The 20,047-nt window shown below is 44.4% G+C and overlaps 1 protein-coding gene across 7 annotated transcripts in view; it reads right to left on the reverse strand.

Moving 5' to 3' along the window:
• Positions 1 to 20,047, reverse strand: part of AKAP13 (A-kinase anchoring protein 13) — a 1,053,268-nt gene that overhangs the window by 415,985 nt on the left and 617,236 nt on the right. For all 7 annotated transcript variants that reach the window (XM_069222739.1, XM_069222736.1, XM_069222738.1 and 4 more), the window contains 2 exons: positions 17,652 to 17,714; positions 5,052 to 5,244 (listed from right to left, as the gene is read on the reverse strand). In XM_069222739.1, coding sequence (XP_069078840.1) covers positions 5,052 to 5,244; positions 17,652 to 17,714 — 256 coding nt within the window. The remainder of the gene's footprint in view (positions 1 to 5,051; positions 5,245 to 17,651; positions 17,715 to 20,047) is intronic.

Below are 20,047 nucleotides of genomic sequence, written 5' to 3' on the forward strand. Positions count from 1 at the left end.
TACCTCCCGGTACACCAGCGGACCAGCAAGGTGTATCTAAACAGAAAGCAGAGATTGCTTTACTATTCTGGAACATTGCAGGTTTAAATAATAAATTAGGCAATGAGGCTTGGGTGAACTTTATAGAAATATATTCATGCATATGTCTCCAAGAGACGTGGACGACGAGCCCCCTTCACATTAATGGTTATAAAACATTTCACTCACCAGCTGCCCTGTCTAGTCACGGCAGATCAAAAGGGGGTCTATGCACATACATCTCTAACAAGCTACGACTACAAAACTTAGAGATAAAATTCACGAGTCTATACTATCAAATGATAGAGGGCAACATGGATCACAAGACTCACCTAGTCCTCATTAACTTTTATAATAATGCAATCCCAGGAGAGTTTGCCAATATTCTAATGGAGATGGGTAATGATCTTAAAAAAATAACAAGCACTAATAACAGCCGGGAGATCTTTATGATCTGGGGAGGAGACTTCAATGTCCATCCCTGTAAAGAAACCTCAGATAAGGTTTGTGGTTGGGATTCTGAGGGCGTTGGCTTAAGTCTCCATTTTGCACACAACACCCAAGGAGACGCATTGAATTTACTGGCACAAACCCATAATTTATCCTTTGCAAATGAATTACACACTGCTGAATCAAAGTTTAATCCAACATACAACGGAAGGGGTGCAAATACTGTGATTGATTATGTCCTAATGTCAACCCATTTCTCACACTACCTCAAGAAATATACTCTGCACGACATCGCAATTAGCAATCACTACCCCCAGAGCCTTAACCTCCTAATAACCCCCACAACAGCTGATAGAGATGACAGGCTCACCCTGTTAGATGACACTGAGTTAACGCCGCGTAACGGATACATCCTGAAATGGTCACAGATTGACCCCGGCATTGGGACAGTGGAACAAAGCCTGAATCTAAGTATTATTATAGGAAAATATACAAGGATCAAAGAAGGCAATCTGCACCTGGCTTTTATTGACCTATCATCAGCATTTGACTGTGTACTACACGACAAGTTATGGGACATTTTAACCAGCTTGGGGGTAGAACCAGCTATAATCCAGTTTATACGAGACATGTATTCAGGGTGCAGAGCAAGAGTGAGGTACGGCCTAAAGGGGGAGAGTACTCGCCCTTTTGGCATATTTAGAGGTGTGCGCCAGGGCTGTGTTCTCGCCCCATTCCTATTCTCGATGTATATAAACAACTTAGAAAATGTGTTGGCTACTAACTGCAACGATCTACCCCAAATAGGCAATCGCGCTGTCCCGGTCCTACTTTATGCAGATGATGCAGTTTTAATGGCCAGGACCCCGTTAGCCTTACAAAAATTATTAACAACCTGTATCACATTTATGTCACAATTGGGTCTTACTGTCAATCACTCAAAAACATTCATTATGAACTGTGGTGGGAAATGCGGCAAATCCTATAACATTACAACCGCAGAGGGGAGAGTAGAAATTGCGCGCACCTTTTCCTATCTGGGCTTAATGTTTGACAATCAGGGCTCTTGGGCCAATTGTAGGAAGACAAAAAAAGCCCAGCTTATAAAAACAACGATGGCCTTAAGGTTTTTTTCTAAAAGAATAGGGGGGATTACCCCGCAAAATATGATAAAAATTTACAAAGCAAAGTGCATCCCAGCAGTCACGTACGGGTCCGGTATCTGGGGACACACCGATTGTAATCTGGTACAGACGGTTGAAAACGACTTTTTAAGATATTTACTGATGGTTCCAAAAGGTACATCATCATACATAATTCATTCAGAACTGGGATCCCCTTGTATTACCGACTTGATAAAGATTCAACCCTTACTGTTATGGCACAAAATCTGGACCTCAGAACATACTGAACTAAATAAGGCCATTTTGACCGACTGTATGGAATCTATATACGCAACAAGGGTGCCTTGGCTAAAATACATTATGACTTTTTTTAAACATGGGCAACAAAGCTTATTACACAAATCCAGCTCTCCTGGAAACAATCTCTAGGAAGGACCTGAGCGCTTTGGCATTAAAATATTTAGAAGATTTACGATGGGAGGCTGAATCACAAAAGCCCACAGTCATTCACAATCAAATAATCTTGTCAACGGAGGCTATCCAGCCTTACCTGATGAACGTGACAAACCCCCACCATCGTTTTGTGCTCACCAGACTGAGACTGGATACATTCCATCGTTTAGTGACCTTCCCAACCATGAATGATTGGAGCACCACCTTGAAGGCCTGCCCTTGTGACGCAAAGGCACTACAAACCACAATCCACGTGGTTTTATTTTGCAAACTGTACGCCAAGCAAAGAAAGCGCCTAGTAGCCCCTCTCTTAAGGCTAATCAACCTCCCTCAGTGTCGTACTGCGTACGCTAGCCTCCAGGTTCTATCATCCATAGAGATGTGCGGAACCTTGGCCAATTTTCTATGCTCCGTACTAAGCACAAGAAAGCGCATGGGGGTAGTAACATAACTTGAATTATTTTAGACCTTTTATTATTGTATATCATTAAGATTTTAGCCTATTTATTGTATTTATTTATTGTATATTGTATATTAAAATGTAAAATATCGTTACTTTTATGACTTGCTGAAAGTCGAATAAAGTCTTTCTACTACTACTGGTCTGTCAGTGTGTCATTCATGTTTTGCTTCCACCCACTATAGCATGGGGCAGTGTCGGCCCACTTCAGTCACTTGATAACTTTACTTTGATAGACTGCATTTTGCTCTTTCACAAAAAGCACATCTGCACACAAGCTAGCTCCCTTCTGGGGCAATGTTTTGATTTTTCACCTAATGTTGCATTTGTGTTTAGAGTCTGATGCGACAGCAAAATGCTTTACACCATATGTTAGCACAGGCCAATCCCATGTTTTATCAGTTCCTATCTCCTGCCACTGCTGTTGTAAATTTCTTTTGGGAAAGTCCTTTGTTTATCTGGCTTTCTCAGATTAACAAAGGACACTCCAAAAGGAATTTCACAGCATAACAGATTGCGTCCATTGGAAACTGTTCTCTATTAAGCTATCAAAAGCTTCAATATGGCGGACAATTATTCCGAGCACATTTATTTTGAACTTCATTTCCCCAATGGTTCATTAATAAACTTTTCCCAGTTAAAAAGTCTTTATTGTGTTTAGTTTGCAGCACTTTTAACATGTTTTATTCCTTCTTTCTTTTGTTTCTTTGAGTCCTTCTTTAATTTCTTCTTTCCTGTTTTCTTTCATTTGTTCTTTCCTTCTTGTTTTCTTTTTTCTTTCATTCTTCTTTTCCTTAATCTTTTATTTACTTTTCCTTCATTCGTTAATTCCTTCTTTCCTTTTTCTATACTTTCATTCATTCTTTCTTTCCTTTTTCTCTCATTCTTTCTTTTTCTTTCATTCCTTCCTCCCTTCTTTCTTGCTTTCCTTTCTTTCCGTCTTTCTTTCCCTCTTTACTGGGTTCCATTTTTCTTTATTTCTACCTTTCCTTCAATATTACCTTTTGCCATTTTGCCTTCTTCTTTCACGGCTTCCTTCTCTCTCTCCTGGCTTCAGTCTTTCTTTTCTTCTTTCTTGCTTTCTATTTCTCTTTTATTTTTTTTGTTCCTTCTTGCTTTCTTTACCTTTTTTCCTTTCTCTTTTTAGCCTTTGTTCTATCTAGTTCTCTTTCCCTCTATGTTCCCTTCCTTCTTTCTTTCCTTTTTGCCTTTCATTATTTCATTCATTCTACCTTGCCTTCCCATTCTTTCTTTCTTTGCTTCTTTGCTTTCTTTCTATTTCTTTCTTTCCTTCGCTCTTTCTCAAAGGCAGGAGGCAGACAGTCAGTGCCATGCCAATTGGCTGTTTTTATGTCTGCATTAGCTAAATCCTTTAGATTTTACTAAAGGTATGTGTATAAAGTAGTTACGCATTTGGATTTTCAGCCCCACTTCATCCATTTGTTTGTGGTTGAGCATTTTTTTCGTCATTCAATTTCAGCCATTAGGTGACTTCACTATGAGATAAGATATCCTGCTCTTTCACAAGAAGCACCACCACCACACACAGTAGTTCCCTTCAGTGCCAGGTTGAACCATGATAATGTGTCCTTTTTTGAGACTAAAAAACATGTTTGCTTTAGTTAATTTGTTTTGATTGACAAACGCTGAACAACTTCCAAAACAAAAAGCCATGCAAGGCAAAACAAGAATTGCCAATAGGCTGGCAGCCGACACCAGATCTACTGGCTTTGCCAATGCTTGCTTGCTTTTGTCTGATACAATCCATGACAGTTCATGTGTTTTCCCACTGTTTCCCTCTTGTGCTTCTCTTCCTCCTTCTGCGCTCTCTGTTTCTTTGTCTTGCCTGTGTGCTAATACCTGCCTGCCTCCTTTATGCACATGCTGTTGTGTGCTTTTTCCTCAGCTTTCCTTTCTCGGCCTTGTGTTCCTCTTCACCAGCTCCATGTCACTATTTCTCTCGACCATTTGCTCTTCTCAACTCATGCTTCACATTGCACTCTCTCTTACCTGATTTCTTTTCTCAAGCCCCATTGGCACCCTCTCTGGTGCTTCTCCCACACACACCCCCATGTTGCTTTTCCCACTCACGCTTCCCCTGCTGCCCTGGCCCATCTGTGTAGCTACTACCCAACCAAGTCTGTGTTTCTTTCCCCACCTGCTATTAAACAAATGTAAAAATGTAGTGTGGTAAATAAAAAGGAATAAAGTACTGATGTAATTTTGCAGAACCACATGCATGTTGAATGCACATAACAAAATGACACTGGCAGCCAAGTCATAAGCCTTTTTTCCTTCTTTAGTCATGCAAAACAGCATTGCTAAAAACCACTGGCAAAGCCAACGGGCCCCAAAAATGAGACATATTGGTTTGTAAGTGCTTCTTTTAAGTTGAAAATAAAACATTTGGGCCAATGCCATTAAAACATTTTGTACATTGATGCAAAATCATCCTATTTAATTTTTTCATGTGTAAGGGTAATGAGAGCTGAGGCCTCACATTCTCTAAACATTCTGAAAACCATCAAAGGAAATGTATTACTTACCAGACGCTCAGAGGCTCGGCTTTCCCTGTGAGTAGCTTCGAGGTCTCCTTTTTTGAGGTACAGGAAAGAACTGCCATCATCATTAGAGGTTAATGCAGTCTGAGTTAGTTCCTTGGAACTCTTCGAAACTGCTTTGGATGATTGAGACACGCTTTTGTCATCACCATCTCCAACAAGGCCTTCCAGGCTATAACTGAAATAAATGAAAGGTGTCATAAATCACAAACTAAGAAGGCTGATAAAGAGGAGAAAATGTGGCCTGATTCAAACAAGCTTTGTTAAAGACTGGATTTGCATTTGCGCATGTCTGTGTATCCATGCACTAGCACATTGAAGCCAAACCTATTGCCTTTGCCAATGTTTGTTAATATTTGTAAAGTTTAGTAAGGAACATAGAAGCTGTTTACCCTACTAAGATACCTTTCACATGCCTCCTTTTACAGTTCAAAGCCATTGTGTACTACAATTTATTTCTGGACAATATCACCTATGGTCAGCCTCCAACAGCTGTACTTTGAAACTCATTCCTGCTTCTACCTCCCTGACAGTCAGAGTTTAGTAAATACAGGAAAGAAATAAAGGCCTTTCTCTTCAGACAGACATTCGGAATAAAGACCACCCTGTGTTTCTACTTGCTTATTTAAAAGGCTACTGTATCGCATTTCCTCTTCCTTACAGCACATAAAATCTATATTGGGAGTGCAAGTGCTGTACAGAAATAATTACAGATTAAAATGGGAAAGTATGCTAAATCGATACATGTACACATCCATAAAAATCACATTCAACAATCAGTTGCTGCAAGTAATTTGAGAAGATACATCCACTGCATACATCACCAAGAAGTGGCCTTGAAAATCACTGATTCTACAACACAGGACATGGTCAAAATTAAGTCTATACAGTATTTATACTTTGAAAAACGAATACAGAGGTTGATATGAAGCACAAATGAGATATGATGGGTGAGGAAAGAAACAAAACAGACATTCTCAAGGTTTTCTGGAGTAGTTACTTTTACACTAAAACAGCAATGGTTTCATGAACAACTATCTTTAGCCATTGCAAGCACTGAAGAACAAGTTACTTAGCTTCAAGTAATGCTTTTTTCATGGTGAATCCTGTATTTAATCTCAGATTCTTCACCATTTGAATACTCCCCGAGCATCATAATAGATAAAAAAATCTTTAGCAGTACCCTTGTATGCCTGTAGGTTGCATCGTGCAACTCTGTAATGATGCCATTCTGCTCTGGAGCTGATGAACAGAGGTGCATATAAGCACCACCCATGTGCACTGATGTCAGTTGCTTTCTAGGCTTTCTGAATCCCAAATGCAGAGCCCGAAGAAAACTGGCTGTGGCCAGTGTGCATATCTCTAGACTTGAGGCCTTTTTAGATGGAAGAAGAGGCCAGGTCCCAGAACAGGAAGGAGGGAGGGGCAATGAGGAATCTGTGGTTAGAGTATGTATCAGAAAGAGTGCTACCAAAGGCACACAACTTGTTCATCTGAAGATACTTCTGACCACAGATTCCTCAACCTTTTGAATAGCTACTACATCAGTAACCACAAGATGGTGGGTCTGTGAACCAAAATGTGCCCCTCTCATCAACCCTTGCTGTGCAGACAACAGTGCTTTGTGAGTGTGTGGAGCGATGTCCATGTAACAGCCTAGCAAATGACCGGGACAGGCACTCCACTTGCCAATGTACTGGTAGCAGCCATGGCTCTGGTGGAAAGAGCAAGGCCACTTTCTTCTTAGTGAACGAACAATAGATTTTGATGCAAACATGATCCAACAGGAAATGGTTATCTTTTGCACTGTTTTGATTTTCTTCGCTCCAGGGATTCCAAAGAAGGGCTGATCGTCCACATGATGTTCCCTGGTATGATCAATATAACTTCTAAGAGCTTTTTGGATCCAACCAATGAAGTCTGTCCTCCTATTTAGAGGGGTAATAAGTAGCGAAAAACATCAAAAGGGGGAAACTTTGCTGACATGAAAAGTGTCACTACTTTCAGAAGAAAGGAGCACCAAGTTCTCTGAACCAGTTTATCTGGGAAGAATGTGGTGTATGACAGGTTGATAGACAGCACCTGTAAGTTGCTTGCATGCAGTCCCAATGTTATGGTGACAAGAAAAACTGTCTTAAAGGGGGGAAGCCACGAAAGACAGCTATTCATTGGTTCAAAGGAAGTACACATTATGTGTGCGAGGACCAAATTGAGGTCCCAGGGAGACAATGAAGTGAGAGTGGGTAAACCTATGTTGCAAACCTTTCAAAATTAGTTGCAGGATCGAGTGTGTGAAATGTTGTTCCCCAGCACCTCAATATCAAGGCTGTAATGCTTGATTCATGTAGAACAAGCTACTTACCTTTGGTAATGCAATATCTAGCTGCAGATTCCTTACCTATAAATTTTCCAGGTGTCAGCCTGGATCCGGAAGATTTTTGCATAAGCAGTACCCCCCTCTGCACCATCAGGTGGCTTCTTTCGGTTCAGCGAGTCAGAAGTGACGATGCGGTCACTTATATAGGCGCCACCCAGGTGCGAAGACATCAGTTACTTTTCATGAGTTTCCATGCCAGGAGCACAGAGCCATGAAGTGCACTGACATTTGTGAATCCTAACTTGGGCCCTTAAAGGGCTCACCCTTAATCCTAGAAAACTGTCCGCAGAGCGGGGAGGAATGGATGGGTCTGTAGGATATTGTCTCTACCGGATAATGTTGTGTCTCTGCAGACCGGACTGTTTAGGCAGTAGTGTTTGGCAAACGTGTGCAAGAACGCCCAAGAATTGGGACTCCATGTGCCAATGCTGTGGACGCATCCTTTCCTCCGGTGGAATGGGCGGAAAAAGCCCTGCAGAGGCTGTTTTTTAGCAGAGTGTAGGAGAGGTTCATACAGAGAACGACCCAGCATGAAATAGTTTGTTTTTATGCTGGCTCTGGCATAGCCCACGAAGAGTTGGTCATATACCTGGAACTCTTCTGTACAGTTAAGGTAGAACAACGCTCTTTTTGGGTCCAGACGGTGGAGTCGCTCCTCTTCTTCAGAGGGACATGGAGGAGCTTAAAAGGTGAGCAGAGTGACAGATTGTCCGAAATGGAATGGGGTCACCACTTTCGGAAGGAAAGAGTCCCTAGTGTGAAGTGTAATTTTGAATGCAAACACAGTCAAATAGGGAGGCTTGGATGACAAAGCTTGCAGCCCACTCACCCTACAGGCACGTCATTGCTGCTAGAAAGACGGTCTTGATAGCAAGCAGGAGCACACATTAGGTTTATAAAACTTAAATTAAGGTCCCACTGAAGCATGATAAAGGGCTTAGGGATAAACATAAGCATGAGCCCTTTCAAGGCTGGTCAGGCACCGCAGAAAGGGGGACATTGCAGAGAAATAACCCTTAAGAGTGCGCAGAGCAGAGACCTGCTGGGCAAGGGTAAGAATGAAGAGAAGAATATCAGAAGGAGAGGCAGAAAGGTGGTCGAAAGACTTTTCTGTACAATAATTTACACATTTTTTCATCTGCAGGCATATACTTGTCTTGGAAGAGGGACGTCTGGCTGCCAGAATAACGTTACAGACTTTGGGGGGGGAGGTCAAAAGCTATCAACTGTCTCTGGTCAATCTCCATGCAAGAAATCGTACAGTTGACAGGTTTGGGTGGAGGACCCTGCCCTTCTGCTGCGACAGAAGACCCTCACAAAGGGGCAGCCTGACCAGAGGATCTATGCTCATTTTCAGAAGCCCGGGATACCAGACTCTTGGTGCCAAGTCCGGGGACACAAAAATGACTTGGGCCCAGTCATTCCTGATTTTCTTGAGAACTCTGGGCAGGAGTGGTATGGGCGGAAAGGTGTACAGGAGGCCTGAACTCCACTCAAGACAAAAAGCGTCTCTAAGTGATAGCCGCCTTGGAAACTACAACACGCAAGACTGCTGACATTGCTCAGTCTTTTCAGAGGGAAACAGATTTAACCAAGGCTCTCCTCAGTGCTGAAAGAGTCCTTGCACCACCTCCGCATGGAGAAGTCACTTGTGGTTCGCTAGGCATCGACGGGTGTGTTTGTCTGCCCTGGTGTGTAGAGAATCTGTCAGGTGTTGAACCACCATGGACATACCCTGCTGTTCCAGACATGTCCACAAAACCCAACCCGCCCTGCTTGCTGCTGTACCACATTGTGTGGTGTGGTCCGTGAACACTTGCACTACCTTCTCCCTTGAGAAAGGGAAGAAATGCTTTCAATGCTAGTCATATCGCACAAAGCTTAGTTGATGTGGAGTACGGATTCCGCGGGAGACCAGAGTCTCTGATCTCCACCAGATGGCCGGCCACCCCAGGATTGACATCTGTCACCACAGTCAGGTCTGGTTGGGGAAGGGAGAGGAGTCTGCCCTTTACCCAATCGCAGTTCATCAGCCACCACTGCAGATCTTTTGAAGTTCCCTCTGAGATCTGGACCATGTTGGAGAGTTTCAACTGATGCTGTGCACACACTGGAACTTTAGGTCCCACTGCAGAGCCCGCATATGCCATCTAGCATGATTCACCAACAGGATGCAGGAGACCGTGGGGGCCAGCAACCTCAGAGTCATTCTCACCGAAATCCAAGACAGAGGCTGAAACATCTGTATCATCGCCTGAATATCCTGGACTCAGGAAAATAAGCCAAAAGCTGCTCTGTGTCCAGAACTGCTCTGATGAAAGTGAGCATCTGAGAATGAGTCAGGTGTGACTTTGGCATGTTTATAGCAGACCCCAGCGAATGCAGGAGATGTGCCATAGTCTGAACGTGGGAGACAACAGCCTGTGGCAAGCCCACCTTCAACCGCCAGCCTTCAAGATAAGGGTAGACTGATACCCTTAATCTCTGCAGCCGAGCTGCGACCGCGGTCATCATCTTCATGAACACTGGTAAGGCCAAAGGGGAGCACCATGAACTGAAAGTCCTCGTGGCCTTGCCTTGAACCGCAGGTAACTCCTGTGGGCAGGCAAGATGGGGTTGTGGAAATACACATCCTGCAAAGTCCAGCACTACCAGCCAGTCTCCCTCATCTAGGGCAGACAATACCAGAGCTAACGTGAGCACAATTCTGAGGAAGATTTTGACGGTTCAGAGGTCTAGAATAGGGCGAGGTCACTTGTGTTTTTTGGGGGGAATCAGAAAGTAGCTGGAACAACAAGCACTGCCTACTTCTGATATTGGAAACCTCTATTTAGCTCCCTTGGCTATGACAGACATACCTTTCTCTTGCAGGAAAGATAAATGATCCTCCGTCAGTCGTTCTTGAGTTGGCGGTATAGGGGTAGGGGAAGATTTGAAGGAGTAGCCCCACCATATGATCCACAAGACCCATTTGTCCAATGTAAACGACTGCCATTTGAGAAGATTATGTTGGATTCTCTCTCCAACTGGGCACCCATGGTTTTGCAGAACAAGACTAGGAGGGCTTGGAAGCTGCAAAGGAATTGGTGGTGGACGACTTCTGACACACGAGGTCAGAATACATTGCTTCCACATCCTCGCACAGCTTGGGGAGGTTGAGCAGGGCGGTGGCTGGCATAGGGATGGCATGTGGCATGCCCCTTCTGTAGCCATGAAAGGGGCGAAAGGCAGACTGGGGACACAGGGTCGCTGACAGGCCCAAGGACCTGGCCGTAGCCCAAGAGTTGCTAAAGCACTCCAGCACAGTCTGCCTTCTCTCCAAGGAGACCGGTCCCGTCGAAGGGCATGTCCATTAGGTTGGCCTGGACATGCTCTGAAAAGCGTGATGTTCCCACCTAGGCATGGTGCCTCAAGGCCATTGCCGAGAAAATGCTCTGTCCATTAAGTCAGTTGTGTCCAATCCACACCTAATGGTGAACTCTGATGCATCTCTCCCAACTTTCACAGCTTGGAAGAGGATGGCCTGTGCCTCTTCCGGGACCTGTGGCAGCACATGGGCAACTGTATCCCATGGGGTAAGGTAATAACGGCCCAAAAGGCACATTGTATTCACCGACTGCAATGCTAGACTGGCGGAAAATACATCTTCTTACCCAAGGTATCCCAGCCTTTTGGATTCCTTTTCTAGGCTCTCAGGAGTGGGGTTTTAGCTGAGGAAGCTTGGGTCACCTGGTGGGGGATATCTTTGGGCAATTGTCCTGTTCACAGGTGCATCTTTGCTGGGGGGCTTGGAGCAGGCTCGCAACAGGACATCAGTCAGGGCTTCGTTGAAGGGGAGCAGGGGTTCTGAAGAGAAAGCTCGAGGTTAAAGCACTTCTGTCAAGAGGTTAGTTCTGACCGCCACCGTGGGAAGTCAGATGTTGAGAACCTCCGCTGCCCTCTTCACCTCCATTGCAAATGATGCTCCCTCCTAGATAGTCACGGTAGGCAGAGAAAACAAACCAGTATCTGGAGATGAGTCCATTCCACTGGCATCTTCAAGTTCCTTATACTAGTCCAAATATGTACCTAACTGGTATTCAAAAAGGTCCATTGATCCCTCCCCTTATTCCTATAAACCTGGCTGCTCTGAAAAATGATCAGGGAACAACCTAGGAACAATTTGCCCTGTTAGCGCAGGAGCTGGCTTTGAGCAACGCTGCTCTGACTCAAAGTCAGTCGGGGATGAGAATGGGGCTGGCTCTGCTGGCTGGGCGCCGGGAGCATAGGTGTCAGGACCAGCGCTGGAGGAAGTTGCATTGGCATGGCACCGGTCCAGATCTGCAATCAGATACACAGGGGCCCACTTGCCTCCTCCAATCCCACAAGTCCGAAGGTGCGCCAGTGGGGCCAGTCAACTAAAAGATGTGGTACATGGCTTCGATGAACTCGCTTGCCTGAGCACGGGTCGCTTCAGCTCCCGGAAACAGAGGAAGGCTCAAAGTCTGACTAGGCTCTGCAAAACCTTGCCTGGAACGCTGATGTTCCAAAGTCACCGATAGACGAGAAGCAGAAGCACACGTCGACTTTTTGTTCTTCTTGTACCTCTTCCCAGAGTGTCCAGATGACCTGGAGTTGGACAAAAAGAACTTGAAGCTCCTGGAACGGTCCCATGGCCTTCTCCTTGATCAGGACTGTGACCTCCAAGGAGTCACGCTAAGTGGTGTCGACTGCCAGGCCGTAACACTTTTAGGAACCACTACCTCAAAGCCTTTGGCGCCATTGCCCGGCTGTCCGAGGACGACTTGGAGGCGCCACAAACAAACCAATTGGGGGTCTGTTTACAACCTGCCTTCCTAGAAGACACCCTTCACACACTTCGCTTAGAAAAATAGCCGACAAAAAGTCGAAAGAGGCGTAAGTCCTCTCCAGATCAGTACTCACTCGCGTGGAAAGAAAAGAGCTGATGTCCTCACACCTAGGCGGTGCCTATATAATTGACCACGACGTCCCTTCCAGCGCCACCCATGCGGCTGCCTCCGCGCAGAACAGAACAGAGCCACCCGACAGCATGCAGGGGTACTGCTCATGCAAAATTCTTCCGGATCCAGTCTGATGCTTAGGAAATTCAAAGGTAAGGACTCGGCAGCTAGAAGTCTCTCTCGGGTTTCACTGGCACTCAAGTTGCAGCTTTACCAGATAGCAAGGACAAGCACTCTGTTTGCTGACACAGTTGTAGTAGCCTTAGCTCTGATAGAATGGGCTCTCAGACTTTCTGATGGCTGCTTCTTGGTCAGTGGGTAGCAGATCTTATCTTAGAATTATCCACCTTGACAGGGTTCTCTTCTGCACAGCCCTGCACTTCTTCACTCCACCGCAAGTGAAGTCCACTAAAAGCTAATCGTCCACGCAGTGTCCCTGCCCTTGAAGCAGATGAAGGTTTTCCTCTGCTTTTGAGGGGCGAGGAGGTGCGAGGAGGGGCAAAGGAAGCAGGTAGAATGATAGATTTCCCGAAATAGAATATGGAATTTAGTCACAACTTTAGGCAAGAAGGCAGTCCACATTCTCAACAAAAGTCTGTCTACAAAAAAGGTAGCAAAGGGTGGATGTTGCACTAACAGTGCCTGAAGCTCACTCATGCGATAAGCTGAAGTGATCGCAATAAGGAAAACAGTTTTCAAAGACAAAAGACGAAGTAAGCAACTTTGTGACAGCTCAAAGTGTGTGCATATGAGAAATGTTAAGATCAAATAAATTAGGGTGATACTATTGCATTATAAAAGGTTAGGGAGGAAAGATGCGAGCCAAACCTTTTATAAACCTCACAAGTGTTTGGTCAGGTAAATTTAACAAATGTTGTCGGCCCTGTCATCCTTAACAGTGTCCACAGCACGTCCTTGATATATCTCACACAGCTTGACTCGTAAAAGGCCAATCCTTTCACAGCACCTTGCACAAAGAGACTTTGTGGAAGGGAGTTTAGTGGCTTATATGGCATCCACCACTTCAGGAGGCAGATCAAATGTAGTTAACTGCCACCCTCAAACTATGTGCATGGAAGTGTAGGTTCAGGTGGAAGACCCTGCCCTGTTGCAGACATAGGAGGTCAATGTGAAGTGGCAGCCTGATCAGAGGGCAGATGATCATGCTCACAAGTTCTGGTACCATACTCTCTTTGGCCTATCGGTACTCACCTGGAGGACCTGGGCCTAGTGTTTGAAGATCTTTTTCCATATTCAGGGAAGGAGAAGCATGGGCTGAAAGGTGTACAGGAGTCCTGTGTCTGATTTCACCAGGAATGTGCCTCCTAGTGACTGTTCTCATAGAAACTCTATGCTCAACACCCTTGATACTGAGCGATCCCAACGGTGGTCAAACTATCTAGCCATGGTTCTCGCCTTTGTCAGAAGATGCCATGCACCACCACCGGATGTATACACCATTTGTAACCTGCCAGATTTTAACCAGCTTATCTTGTCTGCTCTGGTATTCAAAGATCCCTCCAGGTGGTTCACAATCTGAGAAATGGCTTAATGTTCCAACCAAGTTCAGCGGCACCAAGGCTTCTGACAAAGGGTACAGGACCCACTCCACCCTGCTTGTTGCATCACCACACATTGGTGGTGTGGTCCTTAAGAATCTGCACCAGTCTTTCCTTGATGGATGGCAGGAAGGACTTCAGAGACAGATGCATGGCCCATAACAGACTGAAATGAACCTCGGTTCTCCTAAAGAGCAGAGTCCTCTGATCTCCACCTCCCTCAGGTGTCCATCATCACCATCACCCATCGGCGGGGAACAGAGACAGGCCTGCCCTTGACCAAATAAAGTTGAACAGCCACCACTGGAAATCGTTAGTAGTCTCTTCCGTAATTCAGATGGCATTCAATAGATTTCCATGGTGGAAGGCACACTGGAACTTCAGATTCTATTGCAGTGCCTGTAAGTGGCACCTGGCGTATTCGCCAGGAAGATGTAGAATGCTACGTAGCCAAACAGCCGCAGAGCTGAGCTCATTGAGATCCAGATCGAGGCTGAAACATTGGGATTATATCTCAAATGTCCTGGACTCACTGTGACAGAGGGAAGGCCATGAACTGCACTGTATTAAGGAGAGTTCCAATGAATGACAGCCTCTGAGAAGGAGTCAGGTGCTGTTTCGGCATGTTGATTCTAAAACCGATCAACGTCAAGAGATTCACCATCGTCTGGAGATGGCCTATGACAGCCAGTCGGTGTTGTCACAGAAAACGTGCATCCTCAACCTCCAAAGGTGTGCCTTGGTCACTGCCATCATTTTCGCGAACACCGATGGGCACTGATAAGGCCTGAGGGATAAACTGCAAACCACAGGTAACATATATGGGACTGAGTGACAGGTATATGGAAATGTATGTCCTGCATATCCAAGAAGACCATCCAGTCTCCTAAGTCAAGGGCAGCCACTACCTTGGCTAGTGTGAAAGTCTGGAACCGTCTAGAAAGCACCCAGGGTGAGCAGCACTTTCACCTCCTAGACAGACTGGAAAGGTGCTTCTCTAAAAGTGGGTCAGATGTGGGGGGGCAAAATTTGGCAGAGCCAAACAGAAAGAGTAGGGCATAGCCATGTCGAATTATTTATATAACCCATCTGTCAGATGCGAATGATTTCCACCCTCAAAGTGAATACTGAATCCTATCCCCCTCAAGGCATGGGTATGCACTGCTAAGGGAAAATTAAAGCGACTTGGTGGCTGTTGCCTAAGGAACAGGGACTGGGGGAGTGGTGCCCTTGCTGACCTCCTTAATGGCTGCTAGGCCTCTGGCATCAAAAGGAATTGGGTGACTGTTGCAGTGGTTGGGGCGACTGCCATTGTCTACACATCAGCTCCCTGGAGTAGCCTCTAAATGTTAGAGACTAATGTGAGAACTGGTTTGCAGGGGAGCACGCCATGGCTCTACCTGTCCTTAAAGCACTCCAGGGAAGACTAAGCTTTTTCACCACAAAATACATGAGCCGTCAAAGGGCATATCCGTGAGGGAGGCTTGTTCCCAGAATATTCTGTGGAATACATCCACCCAAAGTGACGGAGCACAAAGTTGGTGCCAACCGCCCTTCCAAGGCAATCAGGAATATCAAGGGCAACATGAATCTCCTATTTGTCCATGTCCTGAACATCATGAATTGTTTGAGCCAGAAAGGCACTAAGATCTTCCAGGACCTTAGGAAAGATCTCACAGGCATGTTCCAGAGGGCATGCATATAGGAACCAAACAATTAGACTGGAGTGCCTGATCTTAATGCCAAAACTCACCAAGGAGAACATTTGTTTGTCAAACACCTCAAACTTCTTCAACTCTCTATCCAAAGGTGTGATAGGAATGAATTGGGTTCACTTTGATGGCTGAAGCCTGAACCACCGGGCTTACCTGGATAGCGGGAAAAGCAGGGCTGTCAGGCATCAGACCATGATGCTGGGCCACCTACTTATTTACTGGTGGACAGTAACAGGGCTTCAGCCAAGTGCCCCCGATTATGTCAGTGAGGGTCTTGTTAAAAGAAGTAAGGGCTCAGATGTGGCTGGCAATGGCGCAAATAATCCATAAGGATATTCGTCTAGATCTGAAGTGAAGGCAAACGCGTTCCAGGACCTCAGCTGTCAGTCCAGCTACTGGAAATTAAGCACTCTTCTATTGGTGGCCCAAAAAAGCAAGTCCTACCCTGTATCAGAGAAGTTATGAAGTCACTGGCCTCTTAAGTCTGTTTAAAAATAGTCAAAATAAGGAGAAAGATCACCATTCTCTTTCCCACCGTCATCATCTCCCTCTGGTGGTGTACACTGTTCACCCAAGAGCCAAAAAGACAATGAAGCTTCTGCTGGAGTGTCCCCCTGGTAGAGGCTTTGGTATAGAATCAGCCTGCATGACAACATGCTCAGCTTCAGTAACACTGTTGTGCAACACTGGGTCAGTGTCAGACGTTCGACTCAGCACCTGATTCTCCTCTGAGTTTGGTACCAGAGCCAAAGTAGATATATGTACCAGAGTTGGTATAAGACCTGGAATATGTTCTAAGGGGTCAGACTGTGCTAGGGATGGATCCATTGGCAGGAACCTAACTGAAGGCCCTCAAAGTTCCTTAGGGCCCAAAGGCACACCAGAGGGAGCTGGAAAAGCACCAGAAATCAGCAGCATTGCCTGATCTATGGCATTACCAAGGGCAGAGGAAACTCTAAGTTGACAGGCACCAGTTGGGGAATCAGCTCAATGACCGGAGGCCTAAAGAGATATTAATTGGCACTGTGACCCTCTTGTGCCTTCTCCTCGGACACTGAGTGGTGGGATGGGGTTGAGTTGATCTTTAATTTGTTGTGCTTGGACTTCGATTTGGATCTACTAGAGGATTCTGCAAAGTGACCTTTTGGAGGAATGGCACCGTGAGCGGGGACCCAGTCTGCACCCCTGACTTCGAGGCAGAAGTACAAGAAGGTTTTTATTTCCTATGTTCAGTGACATGCAACTTAATTTCTTTGGGTGCATAAGAGCACACTTATTGGACAACTTTGAGTCATCTATCGAAGCCAGACACAAAGACACAACTTGTGCAGATCTATCTGCTTCAGACAATCACAGCATGATTTGAAACCTCAAATTTTAGGAGGAGCCATCGTTTTCTAGCACACTGGGAGTCATCAGGAGGCTGACTAATGTGGGAGCGGAGCTTCGGATCTGTGTCTGAAGGCATCGAAAGAAAAGAATTGACGTCAGCATGCAGGGATAAGCAGCTCCACTCCATCACTTTCAGGGTGGCACACATCCACATAGTGGTCCACTTATAAAGGTTTCTGGATGCAGTCACGTGCCTATTCTATATTCTAAGGAAAGAAATCTACAGTTAGAAATATCTATCCACAATGTAAAAACTCATGGAAACAATAACCATTTCCTTGCACAGAACAATGGCATTTGTCACTAAATGTTAACTATCCTTCAATCTCAATATCCCCAGTCTATTCTTGGAAACACTGAACATTAATGCTGTATAACACAGAATAATAATTACTGTGCATGCTAGGCATGACTGATTAGCCTTTTTGTATCAAGTAGATCTTCTACAGTATTAAAGAAATGTCAAACAACAATGAACATTCTTTACCATAATGGCAATAGAAAACCAAACACCAACAAAGAAATGGCTGAGTTAGTACAGCTGTTAATGTCCACTAGTTTTGATTGTGGTGCCAACATACCTTCTGTAATTAAATTCACCACCCAATGGTACACATTTTGCATCAGAAGGACACCAACTCATACTGGGAACATTGAAGTAGAGAAAGAAACAGGGATGGTATTATTACATAGGCTGGTAACAGTGATATATCACATTTGCTGAGCTATGTAAGGTATGTAATGCAACTTTTGATGAAAATCTGTAGAAGCACATTTTGTCATTTACTACACTTTTAAATTTAGAATGGGCTATATGCTTGGTAGAAGAGACACATCTCTAAAATGCTAAATTAATTTTGTCAAAAACTCAATATATTTAAAATTTGTATTTTGAGCAAAATATGACTGAAAGTCTATGTATAAAGCATCCATAAATGAGTTAGCCTTGAAGGAAATGTAAAATGTTAAGGTTAGAAAATATGTTGGCATAAAACAAAGAAAAATTGCAATACAGGTTTTAGAAAAATGTTGTTTTACCAATATGAGATCTGGGTTTGTATGGTTCCACAAAATAAAAATGTATTGTTTCTGTGGTGCTACTAAGGTAAATCCTAGAACACAGCCTTACCCAAAACCTTTTTTTGTTCCAGCTGAAATTTGCATGCAGGCTTTTAGTCAACAGATATTTGATTTCCTGTTAGACACCAGTGAATCATGTTTACATTTACATTAATGCAAAATTATTAAATAAGTAATGGGTTAGTATGTGGCCCTATTTCGAAAATGTGCATATTCAGGAGTAATGGGGTTAAGGTTTTCTTGGAAAATGCATCAGTGCATCAGCTTTCCGTTTTAGAACCGTGAATGAAAATATATCTCTATAGTGATAGCTTCACATTCTTGAAAAGGTATGCGCCTTGTTAAGACTTTTACAAATAACAATGTGAAAAAGCTATCTTAACTATTTGAGCTACACCACTGCTTTTTAAGAAACAGTGGATTAGTGTTTTTATTTAACATGTCATTTGAGTGGCCTTAAGTCCTAATTGCTAGCGACCATTTAATTCTGATGAGGCTGGAAACTGGCCAACAAAATTATGAGATCCATGGTGCTTCATCTGATTTGTTTGTTTTCATACTGAAATTTTGACTACCTTAGTGTGACCTTCCAGGGGAAACTGAAACATTACAGGGGTTGGGGGGAATTGGGCCCAGAATAATAGATTCCACTGGTAATTCCTAATTTCTAAGGCGAATGTGAGGGTCCCGCTTATTACGTCCAGGATTTTCCCCATCCCCGGGAACACCTGGCCATATGACATTTCATTTCCGATATTGCAGGCATTTTTTAATGAACTGACATCCATACCTTTCACTGGCTCAGATGTAAAGTGTATGCGGACAGGGCAGGTGAAAAGGTTCACCATGGACTTTAAAGAACTAATAACATTCACAAATGCAACTACTGAGATTATAGACTATCATAAACATAGACCTCCTTGTAGAATGCTCTGAGCACAGGAATGAAAATGTCACTTACCCAGTGTACATCTGTTCGTGGCATCAGTCGCTGTAGATTCGCATGTTTTGCATAGCTCGCCATCTGGTGTTGGGTCGGAGTGTTACAAGTTGTTTTTCTTCGAAGAAGTCTTTCGAGTCACGGGACCGAGTGACTCCTCCTTTTGTCTCCAATGCGCATGGGCGTCGACTCCATCTTCGATTGTTTTCCCCCGCAGAGGGTGAGGTAGGAGTTGTATTGTAGTAATAGTGCCCATGCAATGGAGTGACTAAGTATGTACCTATTTAAGGTAAAAATAATATATATACAAATAGTTGAAGGTACCCTCCGAACTGCTACAGGCTCCCGGGGAGGCGGGTGGGCACATGCGAATCTACAGCGACTGATGCCACGAACAGATGTACACTGGGTAAGTGACATTTTCAGTTCGATGGCGTCTGTCGCTGTAGATACGCATGTTTTGCATAGACTAGTAAGCAGTTATCTCCCCAAAGCGGTGGCTCAGCCTGTAGAGTGGGAGTAGTCTGAAACAATGTTCTTAATACTACTGTGGCTTGTTGTGCGGATAACACGTCTACACAGTAGTGCTTGGTGAATGTGTGAGGCGTAGACCATGTGGCTGCCTTACATATTTCTTGCATTGGGATGTTTCCTAGAAAGGCCATGGTAGTACCTTTCTTTCTGGTTGAGTGTGCCCTTGGTGTAATGGGCAGTTGTCGTTTAGCTTTAAGGTAGCAGATTTGGATGCATTTAACTATCCATCTGGCTATACCTTGTTTTGATATTGGGTTTCCTGCATGAGGTTTTTGGAATGCAATAAATAGCTGTTTAGTTTTCCTGATGCTCTTTGTTCTGTCAATGTAATACATTAATGCTCTTTTGACATCTAAAGTATGTAGTGCCCTCTCAGCTACGGAATCTGGCTGTGGGAAGAACACTGGAAGTTCCACTGTTTGA

This window comes from Pleurodeles waltl, chromosome 3_1, assembly GCF_031143425.1.
Source record: "Pleurodeles waltl isolate 20211129_DDA chromosome 3_1, aPleWal1.hap1.20221129, whole genome shotgun sequence".
Lineage (NCBI taxonomy): Eukaryota > Metazoa > Chordata > Amphibia > Caudata > Salamandridae > Pleurodeles > Pleurodeles waltl.